This window comes from Salvelinus fontinalis, chromosome 20 (assembly GCF_029448725.1).
Source record: "Salvelinus fontinalis isolate EN_2023a chromosome 20, ASM2944872v1, whole genome shotgun sequence".
NCBI classification, from domain to species: domain Eukaryota; kingdom Metazoa; phylum Chordata; class Actinopteri; order Salmoniformes; family Salmonidae; genus Salvelinus; species Salvelinus fontinalis.
This window is the reverse complement of record NC_074684.1, coordinates 7,659,946-7,673,998: the sequence shown is the minus strand read 5'-3', so window position 1 is coordinate 7,673,998 and position 14,053 is coordinate 7,659,946. Positions and strand designations below refer to the sequence as shown.

Below are 14,053 nucleotides of genomic sequence, written 5' to 3'. Positions count from 1 at the left end.
TATAAGGAAATGGTCAGAGCATACAGTATATAGGAATAGCACAGTTCAGATCGCACAAGATCAAGGTAACCATTTTTTGTTTTTTTCTTATTTTGAAAGTCATCTTTCATGGACAAGCCATAAGTAAATTACTGATGAACAGAGTGGTTAACACATCAGTTGGCTTCCACAACAAGTTAAAAACCTCTGGGAAACAAATTGTATTGATAGACACAACAGCTAGAACTCTACAGACGTTTTAGTAAGGGGTGTTCAGGTGTGTCAACGGACATCTTTAAGTCTTCCCTCAAGCTTTCCGAAGTGTCCTCCAACTGTGGGCCTACAGGTTGTTTGGGTCCGAACCTGGGTGGAACTGGCTCCACATAATGTTCAATGACTGTATGACATCTGTCCTCAGGTTCATCTCCCTCTGTTGTGCTGGGTCCAGTGCTGGTTCTACTGCCCCTACCTCTGCTCCTCCCTCTTCTCTGTTGAGGCCTAGGTGTCCCCTTTGCCCCCCCCCCCCCCCCCCCCACCTCTAGATGAACTGGCTGGGGGTAGTGGAAGAGGACTGGAGGGGTGTAGTGGTGGAGCTTGAACCATCAGTAGAGACAGCATTAGAGACAGCAGTGGGGGTTGTGGATCTGGCAGTGGAGGTTAAAAACCTTGACCGGTGGGTGGGGGGGGGGGTGCTTTCTGGGGGGTGGTTAGCTCCCGAATGTCATCATCCTCTCTGTGGGGAATACAATAAAGGAATATAAAGGGATCAATGCTGCTGTAAGATACACTTGACTCATTTGACAAAACTACATTACTGTAATGTAAAAGAAAACACCCAGCCTAAACTTGGTTACAAATTCCCTGCTGGTGACTTTTGGCACGCCGTTTTACAGCCCTTTCTCAATGACTAACACCGTAAATGCCTAACTCCTTCAGTAGGCTCCCCTTCCCCAATGGACATAGCAGGCCAGGGGGATTGTAAACGGACTCTTCACAACTGGCCAGGTGAGAGAGAAGAGCACCAAGCTCACCTCTGCCCGCAAAGCATCTCAGAGTAGTAGTGCTGATCTAGGAGCAGTTTGGCTTTTTAGATCAGAATGAATAAGATTATATGGACACTGTCTGCAGAATGCCTCACACAGAGGTGTGAGACAAACACACAATGCAAACAGTGGGACACGTAAGAGACAAAGGAGCAATGGCCACAAGAGTTTGACGGCCTCCTAGCAGGGGTGTAGACAGATATTAGTTGGGTGGGTGGGCCTGGCATGGCCACCCTATCATGACTAATAACTCATTTTTGTTTATTTTCTACCATAAAAATAAAAAAAACTCCATCCTACCAAAACAGGCTGAAATTTCTTTTCAAACAGCTCTTATTACACCAAAGCGGAATTATCATCATTTTCACAATTTCACAGTATTATTCCAACCTCATACTGTGGGAATATACACTGAGTGTACAAAACAGTAAGGTCACCTGCTCTTTCCATGACATAAACTGACCATGTGACTCCAGGTGAAAGCTATGATCCCTTATTGATGTCACTTGTTAAATCCACTTCAATCAGTGTAGATTTTTTTTTTTTTATAATAATTTTTTTATTTAACCTTTATTTAACTAGGTAAGTCAGTTAAGAACAAATTCTTATTTACAACGATAGCCTAGGAACAGCGGGTTAACTGCCTTGTTCAGGGGCAGAATTACAGATTTTTACCTTGTCAGCTCGAGGATTCTATCTAGCAACCTTTCGGTTACTGGCCCAACGCTCTAACCACTAGGCTACCTGCCACCCCACTAGATGAAAGGGAGGAGACAGGTTAAAGAAGGATTTTCAAGCGTTGAGACAACTGAGACATGGATTGTGTATGTGTGCCATTCTAAGTGTGAATGGGCAAGACAAAATACACTACATGACCAAAAGTATGTGGATCCCTGCTCGTCTCATTCCAAAATCATGGGCATTAATATGGAGTTTCTGCTATAACAGCCTCCACTCTTCTGGGAAGGCTTTCCACTAGAAGTTGGAACATTTCTACGGGGACTTGCTTCCATTCAGCCACAAAATCAAATAAAATGAAATATAATGCAATTTTATTGATCACATATTTAGCAGATGTTATTACCGGTGTAGCGAAATGCTTGTGTTCCTAGCTCCAACAGTGCAGTAGTATTGTAACGGTCCTGACCTGTTTTATGTTGTTTTTGTATGTGTTTAGGTCAGGGCATGTGTTTTGGGTGGGCAGTCTATGTTATCTGTTTCTATGTTGGTTTTGGTTGCCTGGTATGGCTCTTAATTAGAGGCAGGTGTTTTGCGTTCTCCTCTAATTAAGAGTCATATTTAGGTAGGGTGTTCTCACTGTTTGTTTGTGGGTGATTGTCTCCTGTGGCGTTGTATGTATGTACCATACGGGACTGTTTGGCTGTTCATTTATTTTGATGTCGTCTGTTTCCTGTCCGTGAGTTTACGTTTAGTTATGTAAGTTTATGTTCAGGTTTCGTCAACGTCGTTTTCTTGTTTTGTATTTTTGAAAGTGTTTTGTTTTTTCGTGTTGCCATCATAGTTTTTTCCAAATAAAGAGATGGCCTATTTCCCTACTGCTGCATTTTGGTCTGATGATCCTTCTCTCCTCTCCTCGTCCGAGGATGAGGAGAGAGACAGCCCTTACAGAATCACCCACCACGCTAAGACCAAGCGGCAAGGGAATGCTCAACAGAGCAACAAGGACTCCTGGACTTGGGAGGAGATCCTGGATGGTAGAGGACCTTGGGCTCAGCCAGGGGAATATCGCCGTCCCAAGGAGGAGTTGGAAGCAGCGAAGGCTGAGAGGCGCTGGTATGAGGAGGCAGCGCGGCGACGCGGTTGGGAGCCCGTGAGTCAGACCCAAAAATTTCTTGGGGGGGGGGGGGGGGGGCACACGAGGAGTGTGGCAAAGCCGGGTAGGATACCCGAGCCAACTCCCCGTGCTTACCGTGGAGGTAGAAGGCGTCGTACTGGTAAGACACCGTGTTATGCGGTAAAGCACACGGTGTCCCCAGTACGCGTGCTTAGCCCAGTGCGGGCTATTCCACCTTGCCGCACTGGGAGGGCTAGGTTGGGCATCGAGCCGGATGTCATGAAGCCGGCCCAACGTATCTGGCCTCCAGTACGTCTCCTCGGGCCGGCGTACATGGCACCAGCCTTACAGGTGGTGTCCCCGGTTCGCCTGCATAGCCCAGTGCGGGCTATTCCACCTCGCCGCACTGGCAGGGCTACGGGGACCATTCAACCTGGTAGGGTTGGGGAGGCTCGGTGCTCAAGAGCACGTGTCCTCCTTCACGGTCCGGTAGACCCGGTGCCACCTCCATGTACCAGTCCTCCGGTGGCAGCCCCCCGTACCAGGCTGTCTCTTCGGGTTCTCTCTCCTGCTGTTTCCTCCTCCCCAGCGCAGCCAGTGCCTAGACCACGCACCAGGCTGTCTCTCCTTCTCCTCCCTACAGAGCCGTCCTGCCATGACCAGCCAGAGCCGTCCAGCCAGGACCTGCCAGAGCCGTCCAGCCAGGACCTGCCAGAGCCGTCCAGCCAGGACCTGCCAGAGCCGTCCAGCCAGGACCTGCCAGAGCCGTCCAGCCAGGACCTGCCAGAGCCGTCCAGCCAGGACCTGCCAGAGCCGTCCAGCCAGGACCTGCCAGAGCCGTCCAGCCAGGACCTGCCAGAGCCGTCCAGCCAGAGCCGTCCAGCCAGGACCTGCCAGAGCCGTCCAGCCAGGACCTGCCAGAGTCCCTCAGCCAGGATCTGCCAGAGTATCTCAGCCGGGACCTGCCCCTTGTCCCGGTGCTGCCCCTTGTCCCGGTGCTGCCCCTTGTCCCGGTGCTGCCCCTTGTCCCGGTGCTGCCCCTTGTCCCGGTGCTGCCCCTTGTCCCGGTGCTGCCCCTTGTCCCGGTGCTGCCCCTTGTCCCGGTGCTGCCCCTTGTTCCGGTGCTGCCCCGTCTCCTGGTGCTGGCCGTTTATTTAGGGGATGTTAGTTTTAGGGTGGTCATTGGGAGGGGAAGACAGAAACGGGGAGTGACTATGGTGGTGTGGGGACAGCGTCCAGAGCCGGAGCCACCACCGTGGTCAACTGCCCACCCAGACCCTCCCCTGGACTTTGTGCTGGTGCGCCCGGCGTTCGCACCTTGAGGGGGGGGTTCTGTAACGGTCCTGACCTGTTTTATGTTGTTTTTGTATGTGTTTAGGTCAGGGCATGTGTTTTGGGTGGGCAGTCTATGTTATCTGTTTCTATGTTGGTTTTGGTTGCCTGGTATGGCTCTTAATTAGAGGCAGGTGTTTTGCGTTCTCCTCTAATTAAGAGTCATATTTAGGTAGGGTGTTCTCACTGTTTGTTTGTGGGTGATTGTCTCCTGTGGCGTCGTATGTATGTACCATACGGGACTGTTTGGCTGTTCATTTATTTTGATGTCGTCTGTTTCCTGTCCGTGAGTTTACGTTTAGTTATGTAAGTTTATGTTCAGGTTTCGTCAACGTCGTTTTCTTGTTTTGTATTTTTGAAAGTGTTTTGTTTTTTCGTGTTGCCATCATAGGTTTTTCCAAATAAAGAGATGGCCTATTTCCCTACTGCTGCATTTTGGTCTGATGATCCTTCTCTCCTCTCCTCGTCCGAGGATGAGGAGAGAGACAGCCCTTACAAGTATCTAACAAACAGTGCAGTAGTATCAACAAACTTTACAGTTGGCACTATGCATTCGGCTGGTAGCCTTCTCCTGGCATCCGCCAAACCCAGATTAGTCCGTCGGACTACCAGATGAGGAAGCGTGATTCATCACTTCAGAGCGCTCGTTTCCACTGCTCCAGAGTCCAATGGCGGCGAGGTTTACACCACTCCAGCCGACGCTTGGCATTGCGCATGGTGATCTTAGGCTTGTTGCGGCTGCTTGGCCATGGAACATTTGAAGAGGTGTCCACATACCTTTGGTCATGTAGTGTATTGAAGTGCCTTTGAACGGGGTATGGTAGTAGGTGCTAGGCGTACTGGTTTGTGTCAAGAACTGCAATGCTGCTAGGTTTTTCCACGCTCAACAGTTTCCCATGTGTATCAAGAATTGTCCACCACCCAAAAGACATCCATCCAAATTGACACAACTGTGAGAAGCATCCCTGTGGAAGCGCTACACGTTGTAGAGGCCATGCTGAGACAAATTGAGTCTGTTCTGAGGGCAAAAGAGGGGAGGAGTGCAACTCAACATCAGGAAGGTCTTCTTAATGTTTTGTGCACTCAGTGTATATGGAATACAGGAAAATCACATTTTTGACTGCACTGAAAACTAGCTATTAATAGACCAATAAGAAAGAGAGTTCCAAACCTCTCTGCCAATAACATCTAGTTTTTAGTTTTACCCTCCCAACTCAGACCACACCCACAAAGTCCTAGCAAAGTTCTTGCTTGAAAATTGCTCTTTGCAAAGAATAATAAAAAATAAAATGTTTTGCCATTTTAAGTACCTTACTGTGATTGCTTTCATTTAAAATGGCGACAAAAAAAAGAAACAGACATTTTTAACTCAATATAAAATAAATTCTGGGCAACAATTCTGTACCTTACTGTGATTGTTTTCAATTAATTGTTAGCCAGAAATGATTTGATATTGAGTTAAAATGGACTGCATTGGACCTTTAAAGAAGGGTAGCTAGGCACTTTTAGGAGCTGCTTTTAGGCCTCAGTGTTAAAGGATGGGAACTTTTAGGAGCTGCTTTTAGGCCTCAGTGATAAAGGATGGGAAAGAGGGGGAAGGAAGAGGCCCCGCTTCAGAGCATTAGGGCTTTTTGCCAGGTAATAGCTGCTCTCACTGATAACACTCATCCACGACTCTCTCTCTCTCTCTCTCGACCATCCACCAAAATATCCCCTTGCAATGAGAGCAGAGGACGCTCCGCCCCATACTGAGGGGATGATTGCAGTAGACAGCCACTGGATCTACCACCTCATTAACCCGGCATCTGGATGCCTGCAATTTGCACGTCCCCCCCCCCCCCCATTCCCCCTCCTTTCTCCGTCCCTTTCTTTTAGCAGAGATTGAAAGCAAATTGCTTATCTTAGACATAATGAGAATATTTCTACCCGTGGAAGGATAAACACAACAGTTTGAGGGAGGTCGATTGGCGCCGCATTGTAATCAACCTGGGATAAATGATTAGTGCCACAGCAACAGGGTGAAATTAATCCACAGCCCTCTGACACGATGGGCTGACGGACTCAAAGTCTTATGGGTGTTCTGATCTCTCTCTCTCTCTTTCTGTCTCTCTCTCCCTTCCAAATGACTGGTGGAGATTAGATAGAGAGAAGGAGGGAGGGAGATAGAGAGGGAAAAAGAGGTGGGGAGGGAGAAAGAGACAGGGGGATAGAGAGAGGGGGGTGGGAGAGAGATGTGTGTGTATCTTTGGGAGAATGGACATGAAAGAAAATGTGTTTCAGGTTTCGAAGTGATAATTATCTGCTTTATTCCTTGTGGCTTTCTCTTTTAATCCAAACCTCTCGTCAGCCCATTTGACAAACCCCATATTTCGGTATAGAGAATTGTTTTTTCATATTCATCATGAATAGCTAGCGTCCAATGTCTGTGTTCTAGTTTCTCAATGACTATTACCAAAATTAATCTACTGTCCTGTAGTACTGATGAAATCAACCGGATAGTCGTGAAAGCATGAAGTATGAAGTGTACACTAGCATCCTTGTCATTTAATGTGGACTTCCACTAGAGAACCGCCATCATTAACATTCTCCATGGTCCCTGCCTGCAGAAGTGTTTGTATGACTCATTTGTCATATCTAATGTACAGTGCTTGAGTAAATGATATGACATGCCATCACCACCCAGTCTGTCTGTCTGTCTGTCTGTCTGTCTGTCTGTCTGTCTGTCTGTCTGTCTGTCTGTCTGTCTGTCTGCCTACCTGTCTGTCTGCCTACCTGTCTGCCTGCCTGCCTGTCTGTCTGTCTGCCTGCCTGCCTGCCTGCCTGTCTGCCTGCCTGTCTGTCTGTCTGTCTGTCTGTCTGTCTGTCTGTCTGTCTCGCTCTCTCTCTTTCCCCCTTTCTCGCTCTGTCTCTCTCTTTCCCTCTCTCTCACCCTCTCTTTCACTTGCTCTCTCTTTCTTCCGCTGTCTCCTTCTCTCTCTCTCTCACTCACTTGCATCTGAAACAGGAAGAACTCAACATTGTGTTGCGACTCTCTGGTCAAGACTGTGTGCTGAGTGGGAGTGAGAGCGGCCGGTGACGTAATAAAAGGTTAACTTGGTGCCACGGAGCATTGAGCTGTACATGGACAGATTTACTTGCCTGGGCAGCACCCGTTAAACCTGCAATTACAAACCCTAACAACTCTGTAGCGGAGCCTATACCACAGCGTTCACACACACACACACACACACACACACACACACGCATGCACACACACACACACCTCTCTGGGCTCTGTACATTAAGCTTCACTATCATCAGAGCGTGACTCCTGAAGGAAATTGCACAAGAGCGACATGCAAAGTAACATCCTCACAGCAGAGAGAGAGAGGACGGATGGTGAAGGTGGAATTTTGTTTGAAATTCATCCAATTTTTATCCAGTGCGTACATTTCCATATATTCATATTTATCTCTCCACACTGTGCTCCTAGCATCAATCCACTTCCTCCGTGCATACATTTGATTATAAATAGTTCCGCCTCCCCTCCCAAATTGTCCGTAGCACGCACACACACACACACACACACACACACACACACACACACACACACACACACACACACACACACACACACACACACACACACACACACACACACACACACACACACACACACACACACACACACACACACACACACACACACACACACACACACACACACACACACACACACACATACATACACATCTACTAGCTACCCTCGCTCTCATTAACAGGATAGTTGACAAGCCCCAATCAGATTGTGCATTCAGAGACACGTGTATCCATCCCAGGGTAGATACGATACGGCTCCTTCTGAATCACTGCCTTTCCGTCACACTCCCTAAATTGAGTGTCTGAATCAGGCAGAGAGGAGGGGGACCAGGGAAGAGCTGGAGATAAGATGTGGGATTCATACACAAACACACATACACGCACACACAAGCTTGCATACCTACACACGTGTGAATACACACCCCACATACACACACGCACACTCACACAAATACCAACGCCATCCTCCCTTCTTCTCCATAATGAATCAGTGTATTTATTTAGAGTAATGTGCACAGCCAAAACGTTTCCAGTCAATCGCTCTGTCTTTTCCTCGGCATGGCTGTCAGTCTCTCTTCTCCCAGAGATAATTGCTGCCCATAGCTGAGCTGAGCCTCTGTAATGTAATGACACACACGCACACACGCACATGCGCACACACACACACACACACACACACACACACACACACACACACACACACACACACACACACACACACACACACACACACACACACACACACACACACACACACACACACACACACACACACACACACAGCGAGTAATGTAATGGCTTTTGGATGAAGTATTGACCACTGCTAGGGTTTGATTAAGGTGCTGTAGGCCAGAGCATGTAACTGAGGAATCAGCATTCTGGTCCGTGCCTGTGTGCAGGGATTTTCCTGCCACTGTAATCCTTGGGCGGGCCGCCTAAGTCCAAACAGTTTAAAAAATAAATAATAATAATAATATTTTTGGGGTTAACTCATTTTTGTGATGGAAAAACTCTTGAAATGTAAACTTAAATGACTGAAACCAGATATAAAGTATGTAGAAATGATAATGTATCTATATGTATATAGATCACCAAAATATAAGCTAGACAGTCAAGGAGAATTAAAAAACAATGAATTAGCCATGGCAAACACAGCATTAGCCATGGCAAAATGCATAGATTCGCAGGAAATAAGCTGCAACATTTTATCTTAGCTGCATGGCAAAATGTGTAGAATTGCAGGAAATGTGCTTTTAAACTGCATAAATGTCTTTCAGCTCCATGGCAAAATTCATAGAATTGCAGAAAATTTGCTTAAAAATGCAACATTTTTACTACACCGCCAGATTGGGGCCTCAAATGTAGCCCGGGCCAACCACTGACCTTCCCCCCTACCACGCCCCCTGCCACGCCCACCACCGAAACCCCTTTTTGTTCCAGAAAAAAACCCTGGTGTGTGTGTTTGCGTGTGTGCGGTGCCGCCAGCATGCTCCCTAAATAGGTCCTGGGGTTTAACTCAGAGGGAGGACAGGGCGATACTGACAGTCTGAATTCAAGGCATGCATCCATTGATTAACCTCTCCAATTCAATGCCTAATATCGTTTTCTCAGCAAACGTTTAGCAGTGGAATGAAAATAGTTGTACATGGAGATTGAGATTGAGAGATAAGCACATAAGGTCATCCGTAATCGTTTAGGGTATTTTAGCATGAGGGGATAACTTGCATTGGTTTTTTCTTAATCAATTCCATTTAAATTGCCTGTTCGCTTGCGTTGAGAACTGATTGCATCTCAGAGGGAGATGAAAAGGGGAAATGGACTAGCCCCCTTTAAGTTTCTTTGACATGATCTTAAAAAGGTGAGCATTAGCATGCTAAAAGACAGACAGAGTTATGATGAACACCCATTTGCCAAAGGCTTTAATCGCCAGGCGAGTAGGATGATTAACTTTGAATCCGTTTAATCAACCGCGAGTGCTTTGCTCAAATAGCTAACTGTCAGACAGATGGGGAAAAGTTCCCTCTGATGTGTTGGGAAATGGGAGCAAGGAAACAGATGTTAATTTACTGATCTCCTGTTAGGGACAAGAGGGCAACTAAATAGTAGAGGGATGCGCATCAGCGAAGTGTTTGCGCAGGATATTAGAGATTTCTTTTGCGGCCCTTTCCCATGTCTGTCTCTTACAGGGCTTTCCCTTTGAAAGCTGTGCGTGCTAGCTCATCGATTAGGAAAGCCAAGGGGATGTATTGATCCTGGAGTTCATGTGGAGGCAGGAGATCTGAGAGTCTGTGTGTGCAGCCTGGGTGCGTGAGTGTTTGGACCTCTGCTTCACTGTCGAGCTTGTCTCACTCTTTCCCTCACTTTTCACCTCTATTAGGCTGCCTGCAGGTGACCGATATGCAATACTGCAATCATGTGTCTTTCTTGTTTTTGGTAATGGAGCCGTTTGATTGATTATTTATTTGATTGATTTCTTGCCTGAGTGACCAATTCATTGATTTTACTCTGCCTTTTTGTCCAGAGTTGGCCTAAAAGAGAAATTGGGGTCATTGAAATACAATAAAGTATGACATCCGTGTTAATTATCAATAATACAACTGTCATATTGGTTAGGTAGCCATTCAATTGATTTCTCAATGGATTCATTACTTGCACGATGGATTTTGAGGGAAAGGGGGATACCTAGTCAGTTGTACAACTGAATGCATGATGGAATGATTCATTCATTGATTCATTGATTCATTGATTCCTTGATTCATTGATTCATTGATTCATCAATGGATGTACCTCTCCCCTTCCTCTGTTCCTCTCTGTCTCCAGACCTGGATGACCCTTTAGTGACGGTGCACCAGAGTGTAGGAGAGGCTAAAGAACAGTTCTATTACGAGAGGACGGTGTTCCTGCGCTGCGTGGCCAACTCCAACCCCCCAGTCCGCTACAGCTGGCACCGCGGACGAGACGTCCTCTCACAGGGCTCCGACAAGGGAGTGGAGATCTACGAACCATTCTTCACACAGGTAAGGGGGAGGCAATATACTATACAATTACTGTATATCAGGGTGGGGTTCATGTAGAGATCTCAATATACTATAGACTCTGCGTTCGTGTGACCCCTGGGTGGGCTGATTTATACACTGCTCAAAAAAAAAGGGAACACTTAAACAACACAATGTAACTCCAAGTCAATCACACTTCTGTGAAATCAAACTGTCCACTTAGGAAGCAACACTGATTGACAATACATTTCACATGTTGTTGTGCAAATGGAATAGACAAAAGGTGGAAATTATAGGCAATTAGCAAGACACCCCCAAAAAAGGAGTGATTCTGCAGGTGGTGACCACAGACCACTTCTCAGTTCCTATGCTTCCTGGCTGATGTTTTGGTCACTTTTGAATGCTGGCGGTGCTCTCACTCTAGTGGTAGCATGAGACGGAGTCTACAACCCACACAAGTGGCTCAGGTAGTGCAGCTCATCCAGGATGGCACATCAATGCGAGTTGTGGCAAGAAGGTTTGCTGTGTCTGTCAGCGTAGTGTCCAGAGCATGGAGGCGCTACCAGGAGACAGGCCAGTACATCAGGAGACGTGGAGGAGGCCGTAGGAGGGCAACAACCCAGCAGCAGGACCGCTACCTCCGCCTTTGTGCAATGAGGAGCACTGCCAGAGCCCTGCAAAATGACCTCCAGCAGGCCACAAATGTGCATGTGTCTGCTCAAACGGTCAGAAACAGACTCCATGAGGGTGGTATGAGGGCCCGACGTCCACAGGTGGGGGTTGTGCTTACAGCCCAACACCGTGCAGGACTTTTGGCATTTGCCAGAGAACACCAAGATTGGCAAATTCGCCACTGGCGCCCTGTGCTCTTCACAGATGAAAGCAGGTTCACACTGAGCACATGAGCACATGTGACAGACGTGACAGAGTATGGAGACGCCGTGGAGAACGTTCTGCTGCCTGCAACATCCTCCAGCATGACCGGTTTCGCGGTGGGTCAGTCATGGTGTGGGGTGGCATTTCTTTGTGGGGCCGCACAGCCCTCCATGTGCTCGCCAGAGGTAGCCTGACTGCCATTAGGTACCGAGATGAGATCCTCAGAGCCCTTGTGAGACCATATGCTGACACATGCACATGTGTGGCCTGCTGGAGGTCATTTTGAAGGGCTCTGGCAGTGCACCTCCTTGCACAAAGGTGGAGGTAGCGGTCCTGCTGCTGGGTTGTTGCCCTCCTACGGCCTCCTCCACGTCTCCTGATGTACTGGCCTGTCTCCTGGTAGCGCCTCCATGCTCTGGACACTACGCTGACAGACACAGCAAACCTTCTTGCCACAGCTCGCATTGATGTGCCATCCTGGATGAGCTGCACTACCTGAGCCACTTGTGTGGGTTGTAGACTCTGTCTCATGCTACCACTAGAGTGAAAGCACCGCCAGCATTCAAAAGTGACCAAAACATCAGCCAGGAAGCATAGGAACTGAGAAGTGGTCTGTGGTCACCACCTGCAGAATCACTCCTTTTTTGGGGGTGTCTTGCTAATTGCCTATAATTTCCACCTTTTGTCTATTCCATTTGCACAACAGTATGTGAAATTTATTGTCAATCAGTGTTGCTTCCTAAGTGGACAGTTTGATTTCACAGAAGTGTGATTGACTTGGAGTTACATTGTGTTGTTTAAGTGTTCCCTTTATTTTTTTGAGCAGTGTATATATATAAATAAGTGTGTCCCCAGAGACTGCTATGGGAAAGAGAGAGGGAAGAAGAATGAAAGAAAGAGACAGAAAGAGGTAGGAGAGAGAGCAACAGACAGATTGCACTATCAGAGATGATATAAGCAAGCGAGCCTGAGGTACAGTAGTTGGCTGCCCTTCTGAGTCTCCAGTACCCTCATTTTCCTCTCCCCTCCTAGTCCACCTCTTCTTTTCTCCCCTTTTCTGTCCTCTTCTCTCCTCTTCCCTTCTCTCTCTTCCCTCCATCCTACTTCCTTCCCTCAGCCCACCAAGCGTTTGTACAGAGCAGAGATAAAACACAGGCGTGGCATTTCAAACCCAGCATGGGAATGTGGCCTGGTAATTAGCCAGGAAGTGACACGCTTTCATTGAAGGCTCCCTCCTGCTCTCTCTTCCCTCCTGATCTCCCTTCTCCCCCTACCCCTCTTCCCTGCCTTATTCCCTGTGGCGAGCATTAGAAGAACAGAAAGATCAGGGGACGCGTTTGAAGTCGCAGTGTTTTTTCCCCCATTGCTAAATACCAGCTTACCGTTTCTCTCTGGCGAAGGTTAAGAGAGGAGAGAGGGATGGTGTTATGGGTGGAGAGCAGAGGGGGGTGGTGTTAACTTGTGTTGGGAGGTCATTCTAGAACACTGTGACCAGGTCTTGTTGAGGTGGCTGTTGAAAGCTTTTCTGGCGTGGGTGTGTTGATCACACAGCTGTGTGTCTGTACACCCAGACCTACAATCAAGCAGTTTCTACATCCATTCAATCATCTCTGGGGGAGGCAGCTAGCCTAGCGTTTAAGAGCATTGGGCCAGTAACGGAAAGGTTGCTTGTTTGAAACCCCGAGCCGACTGTTGATGTGCCCTTGAGCAAGGCACTTAACCCTAATTGCTCCTGCAAGTCCCTTTTCTTAATTCCTCCATCCAACCCTCTCTCGTACAGCCCCTCCTCTCTCTATCCTTCATCCATCTTTCCATGGTTCCCTCCAATCTGTTACACTTCTCACACAACCCTTAATCTGTCATCCGTCCTTCCATATGTCTTTTCTCCATCCTTTTCATTAACCTCTTTCATATCCTTGTCCATCCCTCTCACCAATCCCTTACATCTCTCCCACCTACTCCATTCCTTCCTCCAACCCCCTTCATTCCTTCCTCTCTCTCTCTCCCTCCCTCCCTCCACCCCCTTGTCTTTCAAATAGATATATGTTCCTATTTGTTTCCCACTGTGTTAAACTGGCCTCTGAATCATCATCCTCACCAAATACATCTCCCCCTATCAGCCAAAGCCAGAGAGGAGGTAACACGACTGCAACCACAGACTGAGTCCATCCCCAATCAAATACAATTAATGTATAAATGTCATGCAATATGATGATGATGATCATTGGGGGGAATGAAAGAGATGAGTGATTATGGTTTGTGAGGACTGTGACTGGGATTTCTGTGGACTGTGATTGTGGCTAGTGAGGACTGATGTGCCAGGCTGACTGAAGTCCTAATCTGACCCCTTGGTGGATAGGAAGGAGATTAAAGACTCTTATCACATCCCATCACAGAGCTTGGTCTTCGTGGAGGGTCGAAGAAACATAATTGAGACACCCAGCATCACAGAT

The 14,053-nt window shown here is 47.6% G+C and overlaps 1 protein-coding gene across 5 annotated transcripts in view; it reads left to right on the top strand.

Moving 5' to 3' along the window:
- The window catches only part of LOC129817225 (MAM domain-containing glycosylphosphatidylinositol anchor protein 2-like), a 341,866-nt gene that overhangs the window by 163,627 nt on the left and 164,186 nt on the right, over positions 1-14,053 (top strand). For all 5 annotated transcript variants that reach the window (XM_055872257.1, XM_055872256.1, XM_055872255.1 and 2 more), the window contains exon 4: positions 10,549-10,745. In XM_055872257.1, coding sequence (XP_055728232.1) covers positions 10,549-10,745 — 197 coding nt within the window. The remainder of the gene's footprint in view (positions 1-10,548; positions 10,746-14,053) is intronic.